Genomic DNA, 16,141 nt, shown 5'->3' with positions numbered 1-16,141 from the left:
GCACCGGCGTTTCAACCAATAGGACAGGTCCATTTATAGTAACCCTTCCTCCTTTTTTCAACACAAGATGGCGGTAAAAGTCCGTTCGAGCTTCGTCACAGCAGGCAGCGTAATATTATTAGTGCTACGAATACGTTGTTTTACCTTTACTCCAGGGTTACCACGCGCCCTCACGTGTTTTCGTTAATTCAAATCTTACCACGAGAGCAACACAGCATTATTAAATGTACTATCTGACACATAACTGAATATTGTAGGTAAACAGCCCATTTTTAATTTGCAGATTTAACATCAAACAGTTTATTAGTAACAACAGACCTGCAGTACTCGGACCCTAACAGAACAGAGTGTGAAACGTCTCCACGCACTACAAATTGCAAACACATTTACAGTGGAGGGAAACATTGCAAAACTATATGGCTTTATGGTTAAAACTGTGCAAGTCTCATGTTAAATGGCCTTCAGTCAAAGTAAGAGATTAAATTGTGTGACAGGAATGAAAGTCATATCTTAATGAGTCCATCATTAGGCCATGCATGTCCAATCATCCTGAGGAATTCTATATTGCACTGAAACTACAACCCAAACAGCTCTGCATGTCAGAGTGATCAAGTATTTTTAAGTGTTAAGCATCTTGAAGATGAACGATGACTTCAAACGTAGACTCCTCCGTCTCCTTCAAGCTCTGTCTGAACAGCTGAGAATGCTGCCATGCCGTTTCCCCCGTGCCCCCGCTGACTTCTGCTGCAACGATGAACTCTGAAGAGCCACACAGACTGGAAAAGGACTGCGCACTGCCATCTAAGAGTTCAAAGGTGGGGGAGGAAGTCAGGTGGTTTCATGGCAACACAAAACAGGATGCTGAATATATGTAAATGCCGATACCTCCGGAGAACTCTGCAGTAAACGGGCCCGAGCGCAAATGCCAGCAGGCTTTCCCAGAGTGGTAGGTCTGGCTACTGGCCATGATAGAGACAGACTTTATCTTCATTCCTGCTGGAGCAAAGTCAAACTTCCAGCTGATTCCTCCTGCAGGAGAGCCTTCTGTCCGAGCCAGGTACACCTAAAGAAATGCAATCACATCCACTCCGTGGAAATCCAGATTTTCTTGCCACGTTCACTCAATGAATTTTCTCTATTTTGCATTAAGAGACATTTCCACACCTACTGTTATTAAACATTTTCTAACCTGATAATCGTATTTTAGTTTTAAACTGCTGCTCAGAAAAAATAATTGTATTTTTCTATGCTGTTTAAAACAAACTCAGTAGAATGAGCTCTAACAGAGGTTTGGCACTGTCCATCTAGAACAGGAGACCAGCATTTGTTCACTTAGTGCTTGACAATTATACATATACAGAGAATAAAGGTAAAAGATAACGACACTGCTATAAAACAAAAACAAACATACCATCTGCCAATCATGTTCCACCTTTCTGAAAATTGACTCCGTGCTCCACGCGCACTGAGACCAGCTCTGGATCAGTTCAGAGCCATTGGACACTCGGCAGTACTGGTCTTTGGAGGCGCTGTAGCGTATATGGAGCATCCTGTCACTCTTCTCTTTGTCAGTCGGAGTGAACACAAAACCTACAGCCTGGAAAGAAAACGCATGCTTTTTCAGTAAAATGTACACTTCCAAACGGTGAATCTACTCAACAACTGAAGAGAGGCCGCATCATCAAAATGTGTTACTGAGAAAGCTGTGTGTTTATTGCATTGTTGTGTCATTTTCTGTACATGTTGATGCCATAGCTACAGCAGAATCAAAAGGATATTTAGTATATTGCTGATAACAAGAAGCCTGTTTAAATGTCTGCTCAAACCGATGCCAGAGGCCATATTTTGTTGTACCGTACCTCTGTGGAGGTTTCTTCATTGCTCGCTCTGGTCTCTCCCCGAGCTGTTCTCCAGGCCAGAGAGCCAGAGTTGCGCCCGCCTAGCTCTCCTGCTTTAGGTTTCTTCGGAGAGATGAACTCCACCAACTCGACAAGCAGCCTCTCTGTCAGTTCTTTCTTCCTCTCTGGACTCAGGAACTGCTGCCGCTTTAATGACAGAGCAGCAGGTGAGTGCTTTACACCAGAGACACCACAGTAATTAGTCTGTTAAGTGAGTTAGTCTTACCACTGCAGAGAGCCTATTAATGGTGTGCAGCAGCCAGGCCTCCTGAACCCTGGTCCTTCTCAACACAACCTCTGGATGATTGCAGGAATACCTCCATGTCACATCAACCACCTACAGCACAAATCCACACACACCCACAACTGTTCAAACAACCAGCTGTAATTATCTGAGCTGTTCTTAAGCTAGTGAAGGCTATCCCCCCCCCCCCAAAGATATAAACATGAAAGAGGCCGTGTCAAAGACAGCAATATAATCTCATATATACACTTAACTCAACTTTGACTTTGAGGGGGAGTCGATATCTAAACACAGAAACATCTATACCTCAACACAAAGTGAGAAAGTACAGTGCAGATAACAGCATTCGTATTAAATAATAATACAATAGTAGTACAAGTTACAACAGTACTAGCATGTGTCCATTTCTTGTACCTGGTCCTTGGAGAAGCCCAGAACATAGGCCAATTCTTTCCCCCAACCGACCTCATACAGAAGAGGCTTATCACAGATATTCTCACATGGATCACAGTGTAGCCAGCGGCGCTGAGAGACAGAGTAAATCTCTGTCCACACATGGTCTGAAACACACAGGGAACACGACTCATTTACACACGTGTGCACCAGCACATCACGCAGGAATCTTAGGAGATGTGATAACGTTTTCTTAATGTACAAGCAGGTATGAGCCTGTCCTGTCAACATATACACTGAAGCTCATCTTTTATGTTACTTAAAATGATACAAACTCAAGTTAAACAGTCTGTATGATCCAGTGACGCTGAGAAATGTAAGAGCACGACAGAGCAGAGTAAACTGACATCTTTCCTCTTTGAGCAGAGAAGCAGAAAAGGTGTCCAATGACGTATATACCTGTGCTGTCCCAGATGTACCTGGCCTCAAGGCCAACAGCCCTGCAGCACAGGGTGAAACAGTTGGCCCATTCCCCACAGCGCCCTCTCCTGGTTTCCAGCAGCTTCTCAGGACTGTTATACCTGGTGTTAACAAGAACAGACGAGGCATCCAAAATATGCCAGCCACACACACACCCACACCCACACACACACACACACCTCATTTTGTTATGAACTTCACTGATGTGAATGTTACAGATTCTGAGATCCTTCTGTGACGCTCTTTACAGTTGTATCTCTATCACTACAATCAGTGGCTTTACTGTATTTACACGTGTTTCTATCTGGCTTTGATCCCAGTCTTCAGATGGCAGGAGCTCAGGACAGATTTGATCCAGCGTTTACAAACTAACTGTTAAAACTACGTCAGCACCATCATCCTTTATGATGTAGTTATCAGTAAGATATTGAACTCCTTGTGCTGTTCACAACTATTTTTAATAATGCTGTTTAATATATCCCATATTCTCTGAAATTTGTGTTTATTAATTTTCAGTATTTCTTTCTACACACATTCCAACATTTGTTGTTTTTAGGTTTTAGAGTTATTTTCTGCCTCTGTAGGTCTTTGATTTCTACAGTGAACATCTGAATATTTCTTTTCTTTTTCTTGCATTTTGTAAACTTTTTGTGATCCAAGAACAATGTGAAACAGAATTCTGCTTCTCTTAACAGTTTTTAGTTAAAACATGTTTTGTTTTTTGTTGTTTTATGTTTCGCTGTCCATATCTTTGTTAACTACATACCTTCATATGCTACATTCTGCTGATGTCTTCGTTTTGTTCTCTACATAGAAAATTGTTCAGCGAGCAGTGGAAAGCAACATATCCCTGCCTAACTCGCCGTACTTGTTTTGCAACCAAATGCAAACGTATAACCTACACTCACCTGGGGAATCTGGTGGAAACCCGGCAGCTCTGACAATAGTGGTTTTCCACTCGCTGGGCTCCCCAGTGGAGGTCATCGGTGCTAGGACTGAGGGAGGGAGCGTTCTGAGTCTGTCCTCCACAGAGGTGGCAGGGCAAACGGTCCACCCAGGTGAAGAAGTCATTTTTGAACCACCTGAGCAATTCCAGCACCAAGAAGTCTTCTATTCCAATTTTACATTCTGAAAACAGGACAGCAAGTCAAAAACTTCACCACACACACACACGTTACATATCCAAGTTTTCTGTGGGTGAAATTTTCTTACTTGGGTCAGACTCATTAGCCTCCTTCAGCTTCTGTTGAGCAGCAGAGTACAGCTCCTGGTGAGGGATCAAACTCCGGGCTTTCTGCTGCAGCTCAGGGTTTTCATAAAGCAGCACATGTTGGAAGTTTGTTTGAAGAGTCACAAAGAAGCTCATGCTGCTCTCCTGACACAGAGGCAAATAAACAGACAGGTCTCCAATGTGTCATTCAAGGAAGTGAATGTTGTTCAGGCGTTGTACAGGCATTTGGCGGAAGCTTAAAATAGTGCTATTAATAATTTCCTCACTAACTACTGAAACTATGATGTCCTATAACTTGAAAGCATAACTGATATAAAGTCACACTGCTTTATTTTTTCAGTTCTCTGTCCACGTTGTAGAGAAAATATCCTCTGTACAGATCAGGAAACTGAAGATCCTTTCAAAATAAAAGTAACAAAAAGAAGATCCTTTGTGTTTTTGGCTTATAGAGTGAGTCTTGTTACCCATAATTAATAACTGTATCACATGACTTCAGCTAAATCATTGTAAGATGTCCCAGCCCTGGAATGCCAGGTGGTTTGGTCAGCTGTCCAATATCCTTGGATGAAAATCCACAACACAGTTACAAACTAATGTTCAAAGTGGCTAATTTCTGTGTTACATTCTTTATTTGTCACAAATCTGTCCAAGGAGGTCTCTATGCTCTGTAAAAAGAGGATAGAGTTGGCATGACCAAATTTAATCAGGGTTTCTCTACTCTCTGATTCATCAGTGAGTGTCTTTATTTACCACGGACGGTGGCTGCTGTGCTGGTGATGCTGCCGATAGGTTAGCCGCAGCAGTAGAGCTCGCTGCTGCTGAAGCTGCAGCAGGCACAGGAGCTGGTTGGACAGGACATCCCTCACGCAGCCTCTGGTCCCTTTCTGTGGCAATAGATTCCCTGATGAGCTTCAGCTTTTCCACTGATGCAGACTTGGGGAAGACTAAGTGAGTCTCAGCCTGGCAAGAGGTAGTTTGCTCACAGTCAAGCAAGTGAGAAATGTCCAATGGATTTCTAGGCAAGTTCTACACAGCAAAAACACCAGCTTGCTTCTAAAATAGAAGCCACCTGGTACAGTAGAAATGAATAAATTACCTCCTCAAATCCCATCTCAAAGAGACATTCTACAGCACCTTTGACAGGCAACAGCTTTGTGGAGAAAGTTGGATTCCCAATGCGTATTGATCTGTATTTCTCTTCATTGGGATACCTGTTAGAGATGACATAATAGTAATCATCAGGAATACTGACTGATACTAACCAATCGCACATTTTCAGTGTTGGCATTTAAGTTGTCCAGTATCTGCCAGCAGATATAATGTGCCTTGAATCCACTGTTTTTCTACACAAGTATCATCACAGCTAAGCAGACAACATATATGGATTACTCTATTGCAAATTATCGTGGGCCCTCTGCTTCACTAACTGTCAATTTACCCCCAAAAAATCATGGTTCAAAGTTTACACATGTACACTGATCACTATAAAATGTTAGCTTCATATATAAAGTACTTTTCCGGATATCTGAGGCAATGTTTGAACATGAACATCTCAGAAACTATTACAGATATTTCAGAATGCTACGAGGTTGCATTTTACAATTACGCAAAACAAAACATGAAGAATGCTAATTAGAAAATGTGAAATTCATAGTCACAAAAACTAGAAAGTTTTATTTTTATTCATTTAAATTTCACGATACAGTGACAGTTGTGACGTGTTGTACAACAAAAACAAAATAGTAATAGGTATATAGATATACCATTCAGAAACTGCTGCTCGTTGTCTTCTGCAGTGTTAAGTTGGTTTCAGTGTGCTCAAACACGGGGCAGTTCATATTTTGAGAAGCCAATACTCAGACATTTTTTGATCCGCCTCAATTTACAGATCCTGATTTCACTTTTACAGTAAGAGAGAGTTTGTGTGGGGGCGGGTTTCTCGTGTACCTTCTTCCTGACGTTGCTATCACTTGGTATCCCTACATCTATCATTACAGCTGACTTCCTTTTCTTGTCCACCGCCACTATATCTCTGGTTGGTTAGCCATAAGCAGATGGTCAAGCAGAAAAATAAAACGAACAAACAAACCCCCAAAACATAATTTTCAGATGAAACGACCCACGTGCAAACCAAAGACACCTATGGTTATGACACATACTTCTGTGGTCGTTTAGAGTAGACTAGCATTCACCTTTATTGACACCTGCACTGACATATTTAGCGTTACTGTCCTTGTAGCAATAAATCGCTTAATCAACGTGTAAATATATAAATGTATTTTACATAACCAAAAACTGTTTTCTGTTAAGTCATTTAAACCCATTTCAATAGTTATGCCCTGATCTTCTAGGATTCGGCGAGTGACATAAAAGCTAAAGGGCATTACATTAACGGCTACAAGCGTACAAAACACCGAGGCTCGACTGCAGCTGGGTAAGCTTTCCTAGCGTTTCGTTGCCTTACCTTATAATGTTGTCCGCGTATGTAAGTAACAACTTTGTGACATCTAAGAAGACTTCATTTGGATTCTCACACAACGTCGTGACCGCTGGTGAAACAGCCATGTTGATATTTCTTGTAAAAAAAATGGAAAAGTCTTGTAAGTTTTCAATGCGCTAACGCTAAGTAGCTACTTTAGGGTCCTAAAGGAAGCTGCCCCATCACAGCCTGAATAAATGTTTGATTCGTCTGAAGGACTTAAAAAAATGTGTTTGAATATTTTTGCCATAATTATCCACAATTAAACACTTTTATATGTTTTCTTCCTGTGGTATTGAGTTGGTTGATTTTTGTTGGCCATTTAAATGGATCTGGCCTTTACTAATACTACCTAAATACAGCTGAAGACAAACACAAGGAAGGCATGGACACGGACATCATAAATAACCGCTAACTCTAGTCTGGTCTGTTCTGTAATTAGTTTATGTAAGTCCGTAATTTATATATTTTTTTCTAAATTATATTTCCTTTTTCCTCTGATATTTACAGTAAAAACTCCAATCCAACTAAGCCTGAAGCTGTCAAAGCTTACACAGACAGCAGGATGTCTGTTTTTTCACTGTTTTGTTGGAATAAACTACGGTTGAGACCACAGAACATAAGGACGCTTCTGCACAAGAATGCCGGTGTTTGTCCGAATCAGGAGTCTAGGCACCACAGCTCTGGACGGCAACAAAGAAGGAGGGTTGTTATCACAGGAATAGGGTTAGTTTGTCCTCTGGGCACAGGCACTGCTCTGTCCTGGGACCGTCTGATCAAAGGTCAGAGTGGGGTAGTTTCCCTGGACTCAGAAGAGTACAGGACTCTCCCCTGTAGAGTGGCAGCTCTGGTGCCCAGAGGAACCAAGGAGGGTCAGTTTGAAGAGGAAACATTTGCTTCTCGTAAGGAGATCAGTAGCATGTCATCAGCAACCGTAATGGCCCTTGGAGCTACTCAGCTGGCCCTGGAGGATGCAGGCTGGTGTCCCAAAAGCCCAGAGCAGCAGCTCAGCACAGGGGTGGCTGTTGGGATGGGCATGGTGTCGCTGGACGAAATCGCTCGTACCGCCTCCCTCTTCCAAGAGAAGGGCTACAACAAAGTGAGTCCATTCTTTGTGCCACGCATCCTTGTCAACATGGCTGCTGGACACATAAGCATCAAACACAAGCTAAAGGGTCCCAATCATGCCGTGTCCACCGCTTGCACCACAGGTGCACATGCCGTAGGTGATGCAGCCAGGTTCATCGTTCACGGGGATGCAGTTGCTATGGTTGCAGGGGGCACAGAATCCTGTGTGGGGCCACTTTCATTAGCTGGCTTTGCTAGGGCCCGTGCCCTCGCGACCAAATGGAATAACAACCCTACACTTGCTTCAAGGCCTTTTCATCCAGAAAGAGAAGGTTTTGTAATGGGAGAAGGAGCAGCTGTGCTGCTGCTGGAGGATCTGAACCATGCAGTGAGTAGAGGAGCCCGGATTTACGCAGAGGTCCTGGGTTATGGGCTCTCAGGGGACGCTACTCACATAACTGCTCCTACTGTGGATGGTGATGGGGCATTCAGGTGACTCATTTCAAAGTTTTCTCACTTGATGATGCTGTTTCTTATTTGTTTGGTTTTTTTATATATATATTTTTCAAATATACTGATAATCAGTAAAGTAGGGTAAGAACAAATATAGTTACTTCATGCAGAAATATATGCCCAAAATTTCATAAGTGGTGTTTATGAAACTGTGAATTTATAAAACTGGATCCCAGATAGAAGGACCAAAAAAATGGATGGGATGCAACAGGTACATATCAACCATGCAGTTCCATGTAATGTTTGTAGTCTTACTGATGGGTGGCAGATGATGTGGTGGTTAGTACTCTTGTTTCTAGTTTCTAGTTTTGCCTAGGACATTTCTGTGTGGAGTTTGCAGGTTCTCCCTGTGTCTCCACGGGTTCTCTCCAGGTACTCCAACTTACTCCCACAGTCTAAAGACATGCATAGGGTTAGGTCAATTTGTAAATCTAAATTCACCATGCTGTGAATGTGAATGGTTGTCTGTTCCTATGTGGGTTGGGTAAGTGGAAGAAAATGAGTGCACATTAGACTATATGTCAGAGTTTAAGCCACATTTTTCGAAAATAAATACAATTCAATTTTATTTATATAGCACCAAATCACAACAGCAGTCACCTCAAGGCACTTTATATTGTACAGTAGACCCTACAATAATAGATACAGAGAAAAACCCAACAATCATATCACCCCCCGTGAGCAAGCACTTTGGCAACAGTGGGAAGGAAAATCTCCCTTTTAACAGGAAGAAACCTCCAACACAACCAGGCTCAGGGAGGGGCGGGACCATACTTGCCAACCTTGAGACCTCAGAATTAAGGACACATACAAAAGGGCTGTTGTGGGGGTGGCTGGAAACAGCGGTGGTGTCCAAATTCAGAGGCTGCATCCACCTGAGGACCTGTCCTTCGTGGTCTAAGTGGGCCGGGTCCTCCGAAGGCCGGGTAGGCTGGAAGTGAGCGACTGTGAAATTGGACGGTCTAGCCTTCAGAATTACATCACGAGCTCTCTCGGTGTATTTAATCTAATCTAATAACTTTAACCTCAGCCAAACCAATTTACTCACGAACAAATAAAACACTGAAAAAAGCCAAACAATAAAAGTTATCTGAGTGACTCATATATCATGTTTAACCTGAGTAGCGAAAGACCGCGGGGGTTTGAAAACGATGTGCCGGGAGTTGGCTGTTCTCGCCGGCTCAGATATTTGAAGTTTACACAGCTACATTCTTGTCTTAAAATATGTTAAAAGTTTATTTTGTGACCCAGAAAGAGAAATAAGAGTAATATTAAAACTTATTAGCTGCCGCCATTGTTGGAAATTTGAATTGGCTGGGCCGCGCTATGAATTCTGGGATATGGTTTTTCAGTTTTGTTGTTCAGGTGGAAAATCAGGAGATATTCGGGAGAATGGTGGCTCCGGGAGATTTTCGGGAGGGGCACTGAAATTCGGGATTCTCCCAGAAAAATCGTGAGGGTTGGCATGTATGGGCGGGGCCATCTGCTGCGACCGGTTGGAGTGAGAGAAGATAACAGACATGTTATTTTAGATTCATACAGCACTCTATTCTATTCTATGCAATTTAACACTTTATCTAACTCACTCTCATCTCAGCCATGTTAGAGTCACAAATTACATGGACACATGTCTTTGGACTGGACCACTAATTGTAGGTAGGCTATGGTAGAGAACGAGATGAATATAGGCTGCTATGTAATTGTATCCATACCTTGTATTACCGTTACCAAGTTAAAGTACCTGTGCTTTAGAAAGAGTTTTGAAATATCATTTTTCAGTTGATTATGAAAATATTATTCTGGAAACAACCTCGGGTTTACAACATCATTGATCAGCTGTGTTGTATGCTGATATGTGTAAGGCACAAACACTAATGTGCTGTTATTTCTCATGTTCAAATTGTGTGTGCTGCTTTTTTTATGTTAGTCACAAACACACGAGTGTAAGATTAGTTACAATTTATATTTTCCATTTTTTAGACTACTGACATTTTGTTGCATCCACCTGGTAGCAGCATCGTAAAGGATGGATGAAGGGGCAGGAGAAGGGTACCGCCTGAGTGAGAGCCAGCGAGCATGTTATTTTGCTGGCCTAATTAGTTATACAGGAAGCTTGTTGCTTTGTGCTTGGTGGTAAGAGTGTTTTACCAGGTTGAAATGTTGAAGATGAGTAAAGATTTACTTGTCTTCCTATAAAAAAATCTTAAAATGCCTGTGATGCTTTAAAAACACCAACAAGCCTGGACTGGTCTCTCTGTTCTGTATGTTAATTGAGTTTTCTATCAGAGGTTTGGGGTTGTTGAGGGATTCTGTCCCCTTAGCACAGCTTCTCTGTCTTAGTGATATTATGTCCAGGCTGTTTATTTCCTGGAAGTATTCACATAAAGCATTTGTGACAAACTAGGGTCAATACGCTGGCATGCTTTTATCTCTTAAAAGTCTCAATCCTTTCATTGTAGCAGATACTGGTGTAAACCACACAGTATAAAACATGGATGTAGCCATCATAACAACATCTGTTAGTTTTGGACCTCACATTTTATAACTTGAACATTAGAAATCTGGCCTATACCATGATTTCACCTTATATGGATACAACGGGGGGGCAAAGCAACACTAAGGCTTCTTTCACAATTTGAATATAAAGAGAACCAAGTCCTCTTTATAGCGGTTACAGTTTCAGTCAATTGTTATGGGTATGTTGGGTGTTTCCTTTTACAGAGAAGTCTATATGACAACATCCTGAAAAAAATGACTTGAAATCTGTGCTGACATGTAAACATTCATGTCTTTGTTTAAATGGAGCAATAAGAATCTGTAGGGTAGCAAAAACAACACAACCAAGAAACAAGTTATCCTTAAACTTCCTCTTTCGTACCCTCTCCACAGGTGCATGTCCGCAGCCTTAAAAGATGCAGATGTCTCTCTGGCTGATGTCACATATATAAATGCTCACGCCACATCGACACCTTTGGGAGACGCAGCAGAAAATGCAGCCATCAAGAGACTTTTCCAGCAAAGTGCTAGCATCCTGGCTGTGTCCTCTACCAAGGGGGCCACAGGACATCTCCTTGGGGCTGCTGGGGCTCTGGAGGCAGCTTTCACCGCTCTGGCCTGTTACCACAAAGTCCTGCCCCCAACCCTTAACCTGGACCGAACAGAGCCCGAGTTCGACTTGAATTACGTTCCCTGCACAGCGCAGCAATGGCAGACTCGGGGTCGACGGGTAGCCCTCACAAATTCATTCGGCTTCGGCGGCACCAATGCCTCACTGTGTCTCGGCAGCATCTGAGGACACACTGGGAGCGACTGGGAAGTTCTCCTCATTGACCAGATCCCATCCAGGCATGACACATTTACTGAGAGTAGTGATGTTGGCTGTTTGCAACAATCTGCCCTGGATTTTTATGGAAAAACATCGTTTGGAATTTGTTCCTTCAGTCCATGTGCGTGTGTGTGTGTGTCTGCATCAGCTCCATTTCTGTTTGAGGGATTCAATTCAGTTCATATCTGGCAAACTTAACGACTCTCTGGATTCTTTAAATGTGCAAAACCCAATCATTTCTACAATTTACCATATTTATACTAACATAATCATGTCCAGACAACACATGAATGTCATTTTAAAAAAGCATCAGTTGTCACCATAGTGAGCTGCTTGGAAACAGGAAAACATTTCAGCATCTAAGTTTGTACCTCGGGTTTAAATACAGCTCACTAGTGTCAAATCTTGTAATAAAACACAAAGGCTTAAAATTGTTTTAGTCATTGTATTAATCTTTTATTTGCACTGCATAGACATAAAAATGGTCCTCAAAGTACTCACAAATATGTAGACTCATTAATTGACTGAATGACTTCACTAAACAACTCTTCCCATGGTCTCCATAACTGAGTAATGAGTTTGCTGTTAATGTTTTGATGGTGGCGGGATGGAGGCTTAGAGTGGGACTTGGTTGGTGTTTCTCAGCTGTAGCAGCGTGGGTAAAGGGAACGGTCAGAAATAAGTCTCATAACATGTTGTTGTTGTTGATACAAGGAGTGAATTGATCCTATTTACGTAAAAGTCCAGAGCCTCTATAGACGATGATCTGAGTACTTGTAACACTGCACAAAGGTCACGATCACACTGTTCATGAAGTGCTGGGTTTGTCCATCTTCAGGGGCTGAAGACTGCGAGTCCTGCTTGATTCCTGCGATTAGCATGTATGTAGACACACACACACTATATATATATGCCTCTCTCAGTGGGTCAACAGAACATCTGACACAGCACAGCTGTAATGAAAGAATGGGAGGGTATTTCTCCAAGAGGAAACCTAGCTTGACGCTAACGTCCACTGTGAATGTAGCTGTTGAAAATAATGTGGACTCCTGGCTATCCTGTTATTACATAAAATAACTAATTACACTTTTATTAAACTTCCTGCTGTTGTGTTTTTTAGTCTAACATTTTATTTAAAGTTTCCATGTTACCAGGCTGTAGAGCGCTCTGTGAAACTTTAAATTTAATTTCCAGATAATTCTGATATGAAGTGTAAATGTGGGCCTCTGTGGAGCGTACAGTTGATGTCATCTCTGTGAATATAGGGTAACAGAATTAGTGTATGCTAACAGCTAATCTAGCTAACAAACTAACAGAATGCTACAGAGTGATGTTGGACGCTGTGCAGAACTATAAGATGCTAAGCTATGTGTCATTTTAATTGTAGTGACATGGTTGTATTTAGCTTAATTTAGTCATCAGCATAGATGGGCAGTAACGCGTTACTTGTAACGCGTTACTGTAATCTCATTACTTTTTTCAAGTAATGAGTAAAGTAAGGGATTACTATTGCAAAAATGGTAATTAGATTACCGTTACTTTCCCATAGGAACGCTGCGTTACTGCGTTACTAAAACCGTGATTTTTTTTGCGAGAATGTCTCATGACAGTGACGTAAGCGAGTGCGCCGTTCGTGACAACAGCTGTGTGCAGATCAACAATGGATAATATATCGAGTGCAGAGAGAGTGCAGCGTTTAAAGCGTGGAAGTACTGACCTTACTTTGAGTTTGATTCCATAAAAAGTGACAAAAACATTAGTGTCCGCTGTGCGTGGGAAGAAAACTTCTTTTTACAGCGAAAAAACCCCTAAACTTCCAAACAAGCACCAAGTAGCTACGACGTAATGGGAAACTCACAGAGAAACTCGAGGATTCTTCCACTGACCGCGGCACACCTGCACCAGGGTAAACCTCCGCCTGCTCCACTCCTGCTTTACAGGTGAAAATAGAGCAACAGGACCGCTGAGTCTTTGACTTTATTTATTTTCTGCTGTGTTTTACTTGCATCTATTTGAAAGACTGAGTGTAAACACAAAAAAATATTTTATTTTATGTGCTGGAATGTGCAGAAAATAGGTTTAAATGTTAAACTAATTTCTTCCAGTCAGAGAATGTTGCAGATAATTAAATGTTTGCTTGATGCATAAAGTTAAAAGATTAAAACTAATAAAACAAGTTTTAAAAAGAGACTTTTCCATTTGATTACATTTTGTATGATGATTATGCAGAAAAAGTAGAATTGGGCTGAAAGATCTATCGCTTTATCACCTCTTCAGGTTGTAAATCGTGTTTTTAAAAAGTAACTAAGTAACTAAGTAATTAATTACTTTTGAAAATAAGTAATCAGTAAAGTAATGGGATTACTTTTTTGGGGGAAGTAATCAATAATTAGTTGCTGATTACTTTTTTCAAGTAAGTTGACCAACACTGGTCATCAGTAGCAGTAAAAGCAGCAGAGACGATCAGAACTGGAGCAGCCAGGCTATGTAACAAGTGTTCGTGGTCACATCCAGCAGGTGTGTGTTTTTGTGCAGTGGGGTTATATCTTTTATAGTCACTGATGCTGCTCGATCTAGCAAACAATACACTCTAATATCAAAGCATAAAACCTGTGAAATGAAAAGTAAAATGGCTGCTTGGAAACAGGGCTGCAGACAGCAGAGTTTCTTGCAGTTTTAGTGGATTTTTTTTCTGTGGATTTATCACTTCTTTGCTGCTCAGAGATGTGAACTCCACTGCCACACGTCTCATCATCTACCTGAAAATTGAGGTATTTATTATTTTGTCTGCACCCTGATATCTTGCTTTGCTCAGCTACAGCTATAGAAAGGGACAGATGTCTGGCTGATCTTAATGAGCGGTCGTTGATCTCTCTGGAAGTTGCTGCACGGAGGTTGTGACGTCTGTGCAAAGCGCTGAACTTTGTCTCCTTGTCAGGATTAAGCCGTGCCTCAGCTTCCAGGCTTGTAAAAGTTATTCATATACATCTCTCCCAGATGACAGGATGTGCAGTTAAATGTTTGTTTATATTCAAAAATCTAAGCTCACATTTTGTCGAGTGTACTGGTGTAATTAAAACAAATGAATTTAAAGCAATAGTGTCATCTCTACTCTTTGCCTTGACAGGGCAGCAACACTAGGTGTGACAGCTACCGCTGTAATCGTCCTGTTTCAGTTCTTTTTTCAATTCTCGGTTCTCATCATTTACTCAAATGGACTCAGCAGCATCTAAATTTCCTGCACCTGATGAGGAGAGCACACCTCACCCCTCCCATCCTCACCACTTTCTACCGAGGCACCAGTGAGAGCGTGCTGAGCAGCTGTATCTCCGTCTGGTTTGGCAGCTCCAGGGCCTCGGAGAAGAAATCGCTGCAGAGTGGTGAGGACTGCAGAGAAGATCACAGGGACTTCTCTTCCATCCTTCCATGACGTTGTTCACAGACGCTGTCACGGCAGAGCCAGCATCATCATCACAGACTCCACCCACCTCCACCATGCGCTGTTCTCCTGCTGCCAGGTCCAGGATTGCCAGGTTCTGCAACAGTTTAGTTTCCCATCCAATTAGACTCTTGTATATTAATAAAACAGCGTCTTCTCCAAACTGCAGCCCCCAACTCCATAAATATGCACACGGCACATTATGACTGTATATGTAGGGCAGTGAAGTTTCATACATGGACTGGTGATTGTGCACTTTTCTTCTGCTGCTATTTCTGCTGTGCAGCATATTTAGATTTCCTAAAATTCTGTGGACAAATTTCCCTCATAATCTTACGGGTACACATCCTTTTTTTATTCAGATTTACATTTATTTAATTGTCCAATGATGAGTAAATGCACTAAAATTTCGTTCTGTTTTTCCGAATGACAAAAACTAGTTATTCTGTTCTACATATCAGAAAGTTATGTGCTAACATTCGCACTGGTGTGTTTACAGACAGCAGTTTAATCTTGATTTTCATGGGTGTAGGGTGCAGTCATTGTTATAACACTGTGTGTAAATGTAAAAGGACCCATTTACAGTCTGAGGTGCTTCAAGCTTTATTTCTGAAGAGCACTTTAGCATATTAAAAACAGTAGCTAGCTAGTACTGCTGGGAAGCTAAGATGATCTTCAAAGAGCGGGGCTACATGCACTGACCAGTGACTGACACACGTTACCTAACAGGTGGTCAGGCTGTAAACAGGTGCACACCCAGAGTGTAAATACTGAGGCTGAAAGCCCTTTGGACGAGCACACACACTTCTTAGTGGTTGGGATGGAGAAGAGCTTTTCTTTTAGACTCTGGAGACAATGGAATCTACCATTAGCTCCTGGTTAAATCCAGCATAGGGAAAAAACAAGCAGTGCCTAACTGGTCCAGGACAGCCTGGGATAAGTGTCAAATTGTGGGTCCTTGTTCACCTTGCGGTAGTCAACACAGAATGGTATAGACCCATCCTTCTTCACCACAAGAACTACGGGGCTACACCACGCACTGTGTGACTCTATTACACCCATCTTCAGCAT

The 16,141-nt window shown here is 41.9% G+C and overlaps 2 protein-coding genes across 3 annotated transcripts; one reads left to right on the top strand and one right to left on the bottom strand.

Moving 5' to 3' along the window:
• Nucleotides 1-251: 251 nt before the first annotated feature.
• Nucleotides 252-6,917, bottom strand: ngly1 (N-glycanase 1). Its single transcript, XM_085446881.1, has 12 exons — nucleotides 6,711-6,917; nucleotides 5,343-5,457; nucleotides 4,997-5,206; nucleotides 4,228-4,390; nucleotides 3,924-4,143; nucleotides 2,995-3,116; nucleotides 2,557-2,702; nucleotides 2,125-2,235; nucleotides 1,860-2,045; nucleotides 1,412-1,597; nucleotides 886-1,063; nucleotides 252-801 (listed from the first exon to the last, which is right to left on the bottom strand). Exons 1-12 carry the CDS (start codon nucleotides 6,809-6,811, stop codon nucleotides 626-628), a joined length of 1,914 nt encoding a protein of 637 aa, XP_085303007.1. The 5' UTR covers nucleotides 6,812-6,917; the 3' UTR covers nucleotides 252-625.
• oxsm (3-oxoacyl-ACP synthase, mitochondrial) lies at nucleotides 6,600-13,313 on the top strand. Of its 2 annotated transcripts, none has more exons than XM_085446882.1 (3): nucleotides 6,600-6,680; nucleotides 7,236-8,285; nucleotides 11,196-13,313. In XM_085446882.1, exons 2-3 carry the CDS (start codon nucleotides 7,291-7,293, stop codon nucleotides 11,596-11,598), a joined length of 1,398 nt encoding a protein of 465 aa, XP_085303008.1. In that variant the 5' UTR covers nucleotides 6,600-6,680; nucleotides 7,236-7,290; the 3' UTR covers nucleotides 11,599-13,313. The 2 variants fall into 2 exon arrangements, with proteins under 2 accessions (XP_085303008.1, XP_085303009.1); XM_085446883.1 differs by lacking the exon at nucleotides 6,600-6,680 and adding an exon at nucleotides 7,087-7,150.
• The last annotated feature ends 2,828 nt before the right edge of the window (nucleotides 13,314-16,141 follow it).

The sequence above is a fragment of the Copadichromis virginalis genome, linkage group LG22 (genome assembly GCF_057382275.1).
Source record: "Copadichromis virginalis isolate Kocher_CV1m ecotype Utaka linkage group LG22, C_Virginalis_male_GT1.1, whole genome shotgun sequence".
NCBI lineage: Eukaryota > Metazoa > Chordata > Actinopteri > Cichliformes > Cichlidae > Copadichromis > Copadichromis virginalis.
This window is presented reverse-complemented; position numbering and strand designations above follow the sequence as displayed.